We start from the raw sequence: 12,869 nt of genomic DNA on the forward strand, positions 1-12,869 counted from the left end.
GGCTAAATTTCAACCACATGTTTATTTCTGGCTCCGAAAAAAATGAGAATATAGCCTTGAATGAATGTTATACAATGACATGCTGGAATAGACACTGTCAGGGAATATGAATAATCCTAAACTCTTGTTAGGTAAAAGGATGTGGGTTTAGAACTAATTATTTTGTACATAGTAAAGTGGTGAGAGTACATGGTGATTTCAATGGCCTGTGTCAATGGAGCCCTTCCTTTAAGAGCTGTCAGCCATTCACAGTCTTTTTGGTTAAAATAGCTTTATTCAGTTCAAAAGAGTCATGTTAATAAAAAAATCACAGTAAATTGTTATTAAAAAAGCAACACATTATTTGTGGTCCTGCCTGGGCACTCAGTCAACTGTAGAAAACATGGGAAAGGAATGAACGAAGCTCATCTTTGTTGGACGGCCACACAACAAAGAATCGTCTTTGAAATCTAAAGGCCACACATGACTTTTAGTCTAACAGAATATGCAAAAAAACAAAAACAAAACTACAACAGTAAAAACAGACTGATAACAGTAGCTGCCACATGACACATGGCTATTCTCATTTTATTACTAAAACTGCTGAAGCGTTTCGTCCAATGTATTCAAAAAGTAATACTTTTAGCAGACACAGTTAAGCTTGTAACATGTTTTTGATTTGCTTGGAGGTAGTCTCATCATTCAAATGTTTTGTTGTGTACCTGTAAGTCGAGAGAACATTAAAAATCCACTGAAAACATACCACAACAAGTCATATGGATTTGCATCAAAATTAAGTAATGTTGTAAGGTATAAGCTATACTGTAAGAGTCCAGAAAAGCTCACAGACCTAAGGGCATTGAGAAGCCCCTCCACACTGTTGGGCGGCTGATATCGCAGAACCTTAATGCATCCTTTCATCTGTATCATACAAAGACAGACAATAACATTTTGTATTTGTATTTTGAATAAGGTTTTGTATTTGTATATACAGTAATTTGCTTTTAATTTGGGTGATCTATAGTTTTTAGCACATTCATTTTGTATAATCAAAAAACAATACTTTTTTAAATGAGAAATTACTGATATAAATGCTTATTTGGTGATCAAATGCAATCATTTTTAATATGCTTTTACCATAATGCTAAATTGACAGCCCTAATTAACTTTACAAATATAAAATCTGTTAAAAAATATTTAATCACTTAATCAGTGACAGTAACCATGTATTTGTATTTTTAATCAGGCTTTGTATTTGCATATAGTTTGCTTTTAATTAGGTACATTTGCACTAAGTATAATTTAGTAACTATAAAAAATATTTTAATTTATTTTAAGACCCAAATTGAGAGCCCTAATTATTTACAAATATAAAATCTATTTAAAGATTTTGATTAAATCAATTAATCCGCATATTAATGAAATTAAATTAAATGAGTACATTTGAATAAAATAACTTTTACTAAAAGGATCAGAAAGCAGAATAAGGCATACATCGATTTTGGAGGATTTTACGAAAGCTCCAGCTGGATGGACATAGTCGTATAAGATGATCACCCCCACCATCACACGCAGGCAGAATAACACTGTGTCCTCGCTGGCAAATCGACTGTGGTACTCCCTGATCAATACACACACACACACACACACAGAGGATAAATTAACAAGTTACAGCCTGCTACAGAAGAAACAAAAGGCCAACTGTGTCCTCGCTGGCAAATCGACTGTGGTACTCCCTGATCAATACACACACACACACACACACGCAGAGGATAAATTAACAAGTTACAGCCTGCTACAGAAGAAACAAAAGGCCAATATTTAAACAAACATGTCAACTTACGGTGTCTCTAACATGACTTTACACACACTTGCCATCGTACTCAGACAATCTGTTGTGTTCTCTACGGGCAGTTCTGCATGCTGATCAAATAGAAAGTGCAAAATGTGTTAGTTACGATGGTTTGTAATGAGAAAACAGTGTTTTGGAAGTGAAAGTGATCGAGAAACATTCTTGTATAGATGTGTTGCCAAAGTATATCATGTACTTTTTTTAGACTAATTAAGTAGAATTTATTCATGAGCATCTGGACTTGTTAGTCAAATTTTTTTTACATCCATTTGAGTGGTTTGAATTGTGTAAGGCTTGTTATAATCAAAATACAGCAGATTTTAACAATCCCCTACCTTTGATACAAATTTAGTTGTGGCATCGCTTAACGTTTTCAGCATGGGCGTGGCATTGGCGTAGAAGAGAGACATGCGATTGGCCAGTTCGTTGTCAACCTCATTATGCTCTTCTGCCTGTAGAAAGAACATGTATGGATTATTTTCAGTATCCAAGTGTGAAAAAATCCATACTTTTAAAGATTTAAAATAAAAGGGGTCAGTTCAGGCGTTGGGCTTTTTGGAGGTTATGGATGTGCTTTTCCTTGGTCAGCTTTACTTAAGTAGTTAATCATGGAAATGGATGTGGAAACTGGGCTTTCTGGTGCACTGAAAATGCATTTTAGCTGACTTGAAACATTTCATTCATTACTGTATGCTAAAAACTGAATGTAAATCCTGCTTAAATCCACAGACTGTAGACATGTCCAGAATTCCTAATACATGCTCTTCCACAGCCAAGCTCATGTTCCATGAGATGAAAGTGGCTGTCGTAATTATTCCTTGCAGAGAGTGCTTTTAATTGGCAAGGCAAGGTCAACGATCCTCGGTGTCAACCCCTGCCGAGCCGCTCCCTGATGATACAGCACGTGCTAATGAGCCTGAAGTCATTAGCAAGCGTTACCGACTCAACGTCAACCGAACACACTTCAACTCTGTGTCAGCTAAAAGATAAAAGCAGGAGGGAGACATACGAAATAAATAGCTGGAAAAGATAGAGAGGATTAGATGAGTGCGATATTTCATGTTTCCCTGAGTCAGGATCTTGTGCCACTCTGCCACCTAATGATCGAGACCATTAGATAACAGAAGAGCTCCCATTAACCCCTGTGACATGGGGGGACGGGGACTTACTACAACATAAGCTGTCTGAAAATGAGGCACATTTCCATACGGAGCAGGTTCACTCACTGTTTGGTTGATGATACGCATGCGGCTCAGGGTCCTTCTGTAGTAGCTGAAGTCATTCTGGATGGCTGGGTTGGTCATCTGTAGAGAGAGCAGGTGAGCATTTAAATGCAAAACTGGCAGCTGAAAATTGCATTTCTGTTAATTATGGGAATGGGAAACATGTAAACTCGGCATTCATGCATTTGTAATTTTACTGTGAATGTATGAATTCAAGTGAGAAACTAGAAAATCAAAAGAGCATATGGCCATTTCATCCACTGCTGGTTTTTGTGACAGACTTCATCAGTTCAGTAATCTAGACAATATTCTCTATGGCACCTTTGAAAGCAACTGCACTAATGCAGAGTTCACACTGCACGATTTTAGCCCGATTTTTCACTCGCTGACAGGTTTTGCGAAATCGCAGACAAATGCCTGAAATCGGAGGCAAATCGGTGCTCGTTCACGCGAGTGACAATCACGCAGTGTGAATTATCAAAGACGCGATCTGAGAGAAGCGCCGATGCCCGTGAAATATTTGGCATGCTAAATATCTGGAGCTGTCGGCGATTCACAATCCTGCTGTGTGAAATGAGTTCTGACGGTAAAACACCTACAGCCAATGAGAGAGCACGATAGGGCAGTGGGAAGTTCGGGGAGGAGTTATATGAAATGTAGTTTGCGGACCAGTGTTGCCAAATCCACGATTGCCACCTGTTGTTTTTCATGTCAGCAGGTTGAAGCAACCCCAATAACGTGATATTTAGGCCCTGGAATGTGAATTGTACCAGGAGAACCCAGCCAAAGAAAAAAAAATGTTTACCCCCCCCAACGTGATTTTTACTGGGGGACCCCCTCGAAAGCAATTGGGCTATTTTCAGGCTAGTTTTGAGTAGTAATTGGGCGGGGGTTGTAGCAAAAACCTGGCAACCCTGCACCAGACAGAGTTATCGGTTGTTTTCCCTATTGTAAAGTCATGCAGTGTGTAACCTCCTGTCATCGTTCCATCGTGCAGTGTGAACACAGCAACAACTGAATGCTACCCCAGATAGTCGTTCAGTGTGAAACCAACAGTGATGCGACGTCTTTGAAAATCGTGCAGTGTGAACTCGGCATTAGTTTTCCATTAATTTGACTAACTGGTTGCAACTGGACTTTGTGTTCCATTAGTTCAACTAATTAGCTGAATCACTACAGAGCAAATTAAGTTAACTAATTGGATACAAAATTCAGTGGCTTACAAATAAATTCTATCATACACATTCTCTATCGCTATTGCATTATGTGTGATACAGAAGTTGCTATCAGTTTCAGGACAAGACTGAGAAGATTTTTTTTTTTGTAGTCCACAAAATAAAAAAGAAAAGAAAAGCTGCTTCACTGTAGGATAAACTTTAACATTTTTAGTTGTTGTCATGAATTGAAAATTCACCCAATCTATTTTCTAAATGCATGCTGTACAAAATTAAAACCGTCATGTTATAGTGAATTTTGCCGTTTGTAAGCTAAAATATATCACTTAGCCTAGATGGAATTTTTGTAGGCTATATGTGTGGTTGGGGGAATCAGTCTAAAATTTTACTAAATGTTCATTTTTAATAATAATGAATAAATGAGTTAATAAGATATGATTCTACTTTAAATCATAATTTAAAAGGATATAATTGCATCTGAAGACAGTAATTATTACGGAAGCTACATTTCCATCCAAAGCTGAGAATTTAACTTGTGCGCAAAATTGGTTTTCATCGTAGTTTATGCACGTTTTCTTATCAGATAAAAAATTTATCTAACTCAGATGAGCTCTTAATGTTTTTTTTGCACATCTTGGCATTTCCATTCAGCAGTTTTTTAATGCGATAACCCAAAATGCACATAAAAATAGGTGGATGGAAAAATAGCTAGTGAAAGCGCAAGTAAAGTTTTTTTTATACCTCCCCCCACCCCCATCACTGGTACCCCCTCACAAAAAGAAGTGCATGACACCCTGTTCTAGCAAAAACGATAGACTTCTCTGTAGTGATGTATGCAGGACTTCACCTATTATTTATTCCACTTAAATCCCGCCCCTGCAAGCTCACGCTAATCTGCCTCCGTTTTTGAGAACAATGCTCACACCTCAAAATACAATCAACAAGCAATGTCTTTTTACATATTATCTACATGTTTTCCTCTTCGATAATCCATTACACTCAGATGTGCATCACAATGTGGAAGAAAAGATCTGTCCGTATTTTCGTTTTTATCTGGACTTGATTTGTAGTCAGCATAAAATGAAAATTCACCCTGGATCTTCTGTTTGATGGCATATCAAATGGCCATCCCTTTCTTACTCACATTCAGATCTCCCTACATCCAATCAACAACTGATTAATAGAACCAAGAAAGCGATATTGCATAATCACTGCAAGTATAAATATAATTTACAGATTGGTCAGATGTGTTAATTACAGATTTTTGGAGGTCTGAGATTAAAGACAGGATGCTGGAGTCCCACTAACAACACTTTTGCTCCACATCCTCTCATTCTACCTAATTGTTGATTTCGCCCGTCTTTTTCTGAAGCAGGTTAGGAAGAGATGGTTCCAAGAAGGATTAGACATGTGCAGAATGGGTGTGACCTGAGGTTGCCTGGTTACCTTCAGCTCATCGAAGCGCAGTGTGAAATGCAGAATCTCAGCGAACTGCCGTGCCAGCGCCTGCTCCTGCTCCAGATGTTGAGTTGGGCTGCAGCGCGAGCTGGTGAGAAACTCCAACAGGCCCTGCAGAGAGTCTTCTACACAAGACACAGAAGAAACAGAACTGCTAATGCTTTTGGTGGATAGAAGTATAGATAATACTGGGTTATGGTCGCTATATTTTGACAAAAACAGGCAGAGAAACAGAGTGTCTGGCAGAAGAACACAGCTGTGTGTTTGACAGAGAGATGTTAGGTCAGTCTGACCCTTTGATGTTTCACCAGAGCCTCTCCTCCAGAGAGCGCTGCCATTGGCTGGTGATGATGAGTGATTAAGGGTCATGTCATGTTTAATTAGGTCAAGACCTATTTCTCAACATCAAACCCTCCATCTGAATCACTCAAACCCACAGACTTACAAGCACAGACAGACAGCACAAAAAGTAAAAACAACCACATTTTCACAGAGCATATCACATACTTTGAGACATACAAGATTATGAGACATTAAATATATCTGGAAAAAAACCTGATTAACAGAACAAATGAGTTAATATGGCATTTCCCACTGCTGCACCAAGTACAGTATCAATCTTTGGATTTTAGTAGAATTTTCCAAATGATATGTGATTTTCCACATCAACTGTAACATCCATGTCACAGTTACAAATTGTAATTTGTTACTGATTCCAATAACGTAACAGTAACGATCCATTACATTACACATTTCAGGTAATATAATCAGACTACTTTTTTATTACTTTTGACTTGTTTATCACATTGATTTAAATAGGATAATCTTGTACAATATTGATATAAAAATACAAAGAGTATGAAAATATATCCCATTCATGTTTTATCAATATGCATGTTTTGTGGGAATCAAACTCAAAAGCTTGCCTTTGTTCGAATCATGCTACATCAGTTGAGCTACATATGTAGGGTACAGCTAACATACGCTACCGGAAGTTTGATGTCACTAAGAATTATTTTTTTTTATTTGAAATAAATTAATATTTGTATTCAGCTAAAACACACAAATTCATCAAAAGTGGCAGTGAAGACATTTATAATGTTACAAATTTGTTTCAAATTTCAATTTCAAATAAATGCTGTTTTTTTTCTAGTCATCAAAGGATGTATCAAATGTTTTCAACATAACAACAATAAGAAATGTTTCCTGAGTGCCAAATCAGCATATTAGAATGACTTCTGAAGGATCACGTGACACTGAAGACTTGAGTAATGACTGCTGAAAATCAGAAAACAGTCATTTTAAACTGTAATCTTATTTCACAATATTACTGGTTTTACTGTATTTTTGATGAAATAATGACTTGGTGAGCATTAAGAGAATTCTTTCTTTTTAATGGTTCTGAACATTCCAGAAAATATATATTTCGAGGATAATGAATTTATCATTAAGTTACAGAAGATCTGGGGTGTGTACTGTCAGAGATGACAAGAGCTGTGTTTTTGCTAGATGTGGTGAAAGAAACTGGCCTTGCCCAAAGAGCGCACTAATCCAATTATGATGCACTGCTGCTCTGTCTATGACTTGCTCCCTGGGAACATGTGCTGAATCACAACAGAAATACTGTACAACTTCACAGGAATATTAAAATATTTTGAAAATATTATTTACTGTTGTACAATGTTTTGCAAAAGGTCATGTACCTGTGATTCAACTGTAGGCTTGAGTCCTTATTTTCATTACAAATGCAGCCTTGCTCATGTGACATTGCACATATTCATACTGACATGTTACGTATAGCTATATGACAGTAGGGTGATTTCAGCTCTTTGATTACATTTGTTTAAATGAGAAAAGCACATGAGTAAGAGCATATGAGCTGATGTAAGGACAGTTTAGTAATGCCCAGTCTTATATAATCTCACTATTGCTGGCTGCTGACGTGTGTGCTGGTACAGTAATGTGTTTGATAATACTGATGAATTAAACCTCAAGAAGAATCACCTCACTGAAAATCAAAACACAGTCCAGAGCAGATGCTAATGCTACAGTATATGATAAATGGGTCAGTGGACCATGTATCCCTGTGAGGAATTGTGGGAGAGTAGATCATTAAAAATATCTTCTCATTTATCACCTATGCCTCTGGGTAAAAATAGCCATGCATGTTATTATTTATAGTGTTGTGTGCTGTGCACATTAAAGCAAAGAGAATAATGACATACCCAGTTTTAGTGAGAACTCATAAAACTTCTTTAGTTTGCCAACCAGCGGTACCACAGCGGCCCACGTACTCTCTTGCACACGCTCATCATTGGGATGCTGTATGGCCTGAGGAGACAACATGCAGACGCTTAAACAGAACATTCCTTACAAACAGAAATAAAGAGAGCTTGTCATGGAAAGTAACATAAAGCCCCGGCTAATGTCTAAACAATCTGAAGTGCATTATGAAAGCACTCGCCTGTCTGATGGCTTCACCTGCTCCACTATATGACTGCAGGTCCTGTAATACACTCACGGCCTCTGTTAGCACCTCATTGACCTCCTCCCATACTCTCTTTTCGGCTTCTGTGGGCTTGGCATCTGCAGAGGAGAAATAAGCTCAGTCTTAAATGTGCTTAAATTGAAGACAGGGTGTAATTGCTTAAATTGTATCCATATATTTATATTTTTGGTTATTCACTATTTATGTTTTTGAAAATATGTTTTTTTCCCTATTAGAGGAACTGCCATTTCATCCATTGTAGCTTATAAGATGCAAGAATGATAAAATCTTATTATTAAATAACAATAATAATAATAATTATTATTATTATTTACAATATAAATATTACTTAAATACTATTATATTAATTAATATAATACTTAAGGTTATTTACAATAAAAAATATTATTATAATATTCACAGTGTTGTTTCATTTTATATCATCAGCAAAATTACTGTAAATAAATTGTGAGTAGGTGACATTTCTCCCAGCCCTCAACATCAGATAATACAGCTTGTGACTGTATATTCACTTACTTTCAAAGTCCAGGAAAAAGTTCCCTGCGTTGTTGTCAATGTCTCGTGTGAGAACCTTAATCAGATTCCCCATCCCGACCGGTCAGAGACCTAAAAGAGAAGATAAAAAGGAAAAGTAATATAAACTACTTTCTGAATGATGATTTTTGCATGTGATTTGTGGCTTAGTGACACTTTGAATGTCAATGAAGGTGTAAACACCATTTGATTTGCCTATACAAGAACACATTCAGGTTGACTCAAGAACTGTGACACATGTGCTCATGACAACAACATCTGGCCACATGTATGTGTGTGACAGGCAACATCTGCTCAGGGCAATGCAGAAAATCGGGAGACCCAAATGCTGCTGCATTACCCTCCTGAACACGCACCCCAGTTTGACTGCAGGTGAGAGGACACATGCTGCTGAGAATGCAGTAGACTGCAGCACTCATGGGTGGATTCTACTGCAGGATCATGTCGCCCTCTAGCAGTCAAAGTGTTTCTATAGTTCACAATTGACACTCCGAAGTCCCCCTCCCTTTGGGCTGAGGGTTAAATCGTTGTAAGAATCATACGTTCCCTGAAAAGAGCACACTCTCATTCTTATTCATCCGCTCTGAGCTCAGTGCTCCCGCAGTGAGTCACTGCCTACAACAGATTAAATAACATCATGAAAAACCAGAGGATCCTCAAGAGGAACAGACAGACCTCAAGAGTTAAACAGCATGTCAACATATTCAAAGGCCAAGGTCAGAATTTTGTGTTCAAGCCGAAGAGAAACTTTCTTTATTTCTTTGAAGGACTTTGCTTCTCCTCTAAATGAACAGCTTTGAAAGTAGGTAATTGGGTCGCTACAGTGTCTCACTGACCTACAGTGCATTCTGCAGTGTGAGTGGGGGTGTGTTGTCTTTATATCTTGGCATACTCATGTTCTCATGGCATTCAGAATTTAAAGGACCAAAGGGAGTAAATAAGCACTGCTGTCTTGATCGGTCTTGAACCGCCTAAGCCCCCCTTGTCAGCTTTACACCCCTCAGATTGGGGGGGGGATGGTACCATCTAAACTGAGGTTGCTCATTTGACTACAGCATATACACCCTGCAATCCTATTGGCTAAGGAGGGAGACCGAACATTCTGCTGTTTCCATGGAGCCTAAAAATATTTTTCAACCCAAAATGTGCTGGCAGCCAATAGGAGTGGAGCACAGGAGTACTCGGCAGGACTTAAAAGAACCTGAATAAATTAATCATGAGTGCGGCACTGGGAAAAGAGACATTTTAAAAACAAATTTAAACTTAAAAGTGGAACAGTTTGACAGAGTAAACCTCACAAGCTTTCTTGAATGTTTAAAAAAAAAACTCCAGTTCTACAAAAGATACAATCAAATTATAGATATACAAACTATTAAAGCAAAACATCACTCAAGGTCGAGTATTACTGTGATTTTACCACAGGAAAGGGGTGTTTAGGTAGATGCAAAGCTTTTAAAACCTGTGAAATAAAATTAATAAATGAAATTAGTAAGGCTAACACTGATGATAATGAAGTTACTTAATAATATAATAATAAATGATTATGAATATTATATAAGTAATTGGTAACACATTATTTTAATGACCAATTCTCACTATTCACTAGCATGCATATTAATAGCATGTTGGCTGTTTATGAGTACTTATAAAGCACATATTAAAGCCTTATTCTGCATGACCATATTTTAGATACCTTAATACAACCCCATACCTAAACTTAACAACTATCTTACTATTAACTATATACATAAATACATGTAAAAAATATTTAATACGTTAATAAATATAACATTATTGATTTATTCTGTATTCAGAATCTCAGTGAGCTAGCTGAAACCCCAGTTACTATTAGCACTGTACTCATCTCAGTTCATAACAGTGGTGCTGTTCTGAGAGAGCCAGAGAGAGAGAGAGAGAGAGAGGCTTAGATTATGGGTGTGAATGCAGTTTCCTCCCCACTGCAGTACTTGTGCACCAGCGTTTGACAGCATGTGCCTCCACGTGTTTTCGCCTCCACTACTACTACTGCCACCCAACCAGAGAAGAATACGACCCCACCCCACCCCTTTCCTCCCCACTCCCGCTTGACAGAGCGCAGAGGGAAGTCACATGGGTGGAGGGGAGGCTCTGCTCTGCAGTGAGGCGGTCTGCGGCAGTGCAGAGAGCACAGACAGCGCTCCAGTCTTGACCCAGATTCCACCGCTGCCACGTCACACTGGCTTAACATTAACCCCAGCATGGCAAGACATGATAGACAGATATGCTGCAGGTTGCCCCCAGCAGACACGGCAAATAATCACACACACACACACACACACACACACACATGCACGCCTCTGGCCACACAGTCTATCTCTTCGATTAAAAATGAAATTAATCAAGCTAACAATTAATGTGATGATACTAAATGTAATATATACATAAATTAAAATGACTTAATAATTCATGATTAATATAATGACTTATGAAATGATGATTAATGATTTATATTAATTTAATATCAATACAAATGACTAAAGCTAACATTGTCTTTATTGCCATCAGTTATTATAATGATGTTAAGTATAAAAAAGATAATTTAATAATAAATATATAACATACATAGTCATATTTTATCAATTAAATATAGTAATAATATTGATGATTGTTAATATTAATAATATTACAAAATTAAATATAATCTTTAATATACATATCAAATGAAATTACTAACACTAACGGTCTTCACTTATTATGATGATAATAAAAGTTAAAATCATATGTTTATATAATAAATACATCTTTAGGATATATACAATAATAATATTCTATTATGTTATATGTAATTTCTTATATTACATATTGTATTACATATCATATTAATTATGATTTATATAATAGTAATTAATTCATAATATATATAATTTATATAAATATCAAATAAATTAACAACACATAAAATATATAAATGATAACACATAATAACACACAAAATATATAAATGATACTATAATATATATTTTAATAATTCAAGCATTTTATTGTATATAAAATATAATTGTATTTTCAAAATTTATATATATATATATATATATATATATATATATATATAATTAAATATTAATCCAATATAAATGTCATGAATTAAATTACATAAACAGTAAAAGGTGAATTTTTAGCTCTGATTTATTGAATTACATGTCAGCCCAAAACCAGAGCTTGATTTCCTACCATCAGGAGGGAAAGAGAGACACAGGCGTGTGTCCTGGACAGACAGACAGTCTACACATGAACACAAGTATGTGGGCCGGCCAGCAGTGACAGGGCAGAGGAGCGTCAGGCATGAGTCAGAGAGACAGAGCGGTCACTCCTTCCTCCGCCGCATGAGGGAAATTCTGACATCTGCACCCAGTGGTGTAATGTAACGAAGTAATAATACTTCGTTACAATACTTCAAGGGGTCATATGATGTTGCTAAAAAGAACATTATTTTGTGTATTTGGTGTAATGAAATGTGTTTATGCGGTTTAAGGTAAAAAAAAACACATTATTTTCCACATACCGTTCATTATTGTTTCTCCTCTATACCCCGCCTTTCTGAAATGCGTAAATTTTTACAAAGCTCAACGGTCTGAAAAGCGAGGTGTGCTGTGATTGGCCAGCTATCCAGAGTGTTGTGATTGGCCGAATAACTCAAGCGTGTAACGGAAATGTTACGCCCCTCACCATACTGTGATGCCCTGTCCGGCCGGCGCGACAAGACAAAAACTTTAAAACCCATTATAAACGAGGCATTTGTTGCATCCAGTAGGGACATAATTATGGATTATAATGACTTATACTGTCTTTTTACGCGTTGCGTTGCAGCCGGCATTGTAGTCTACTCTGCCAGGAAACAGTCCTCCATAAAATGTGCTGCACACATCTGAATATTTGGGTTGAAGTGTTCTGGAACAGTGTTGTAAATACAACTTAACCACTGATTTCTAATCGTGTCCTCTTTTGGAAGACCAAACTAAGTAGTTTCGCTTTCACAACGAAACACACAGCATCAAACTAAGTAGTTTCGCTTTCACAACGAAACACACAGCATCAAACTAAGTAGTTTCGCTTTCACAACGAAACACACAGCATCAAACTAAGTAGTTTCGCTTTCACAA

At 36.9% G+C, this 12,869-nt stretch overlaps 1 protein-coding gene across 2 annotated transcripts in view; it reads right to left on the minus strand.

Annotated features, from left to right (window-relative positions):
* Positions 1-254: 254 nt before the first annotated feature.
* Positions 255-12,869, minus strand: part of fam49ba (family with sequence similarity 49 member Ba) — a 24,092-nt gene continuing 11,477 nt past the window's right edge. For both annotated transcript variants that reach the window (XM_016240132.1, XM_016240139.1), the window contains exons 2-11: positions 8,713-8,802; positions 8,152-8,273; positions 7,913-8,018; positions 5,676-5,812; positions 3,058-3,135; positions 2,167-2,283; positions 1,823-1,902; positions 1,474-1,600; positions 830-900; positions 255-701 (exon numbers count right to left, since the gene is read on the minus strand). In XM_016240132.1, the coding sequence (XP_016095618.1) occupies positions 635-701; positions 830-900; positions 1,474-1,600; positions 1,823-1,902; positions 2,167-2,283; positions 3,058-3,135; positions 5,676-5,812; positions 7,913-8,018; positions 8,152-8,273; positions 8,713-8,785 (978 nt within the window). In that variant the 5' untranslated portion in view covers positions 8,786-8,802 and the 3' untranslated portion in view covers positions 255-634. The remainder of the gene's footprint in view (positions 702-829; positions 901-1,473; positions 1,601-1,822; positions 1,903-2,166; positions 2,284-3,057; positions 3,136-5,675; positions 5,813-7,912; positions 8,019-8,151; positions 8,274-8,712; positions 8,803-12,869) is intronic.

This window comes from Sinocyclocheilus grahami, unplaced genomic scaffold, assembly GCF_001515645.1.
Source record: "Sinocyclocheilus grahami isolate Dianchi unplaced genomic scaffold, SAMN03320097.WGS_v1.1 scaffold21.1, whole genome shotgun sequence".
NCBI lineage: Eukaryota > Metazoa > Chordata > Actinopteri > Cypriniformes > Cyprinidae > Sinocyclocheilus > Sinocyclocheilus grahami.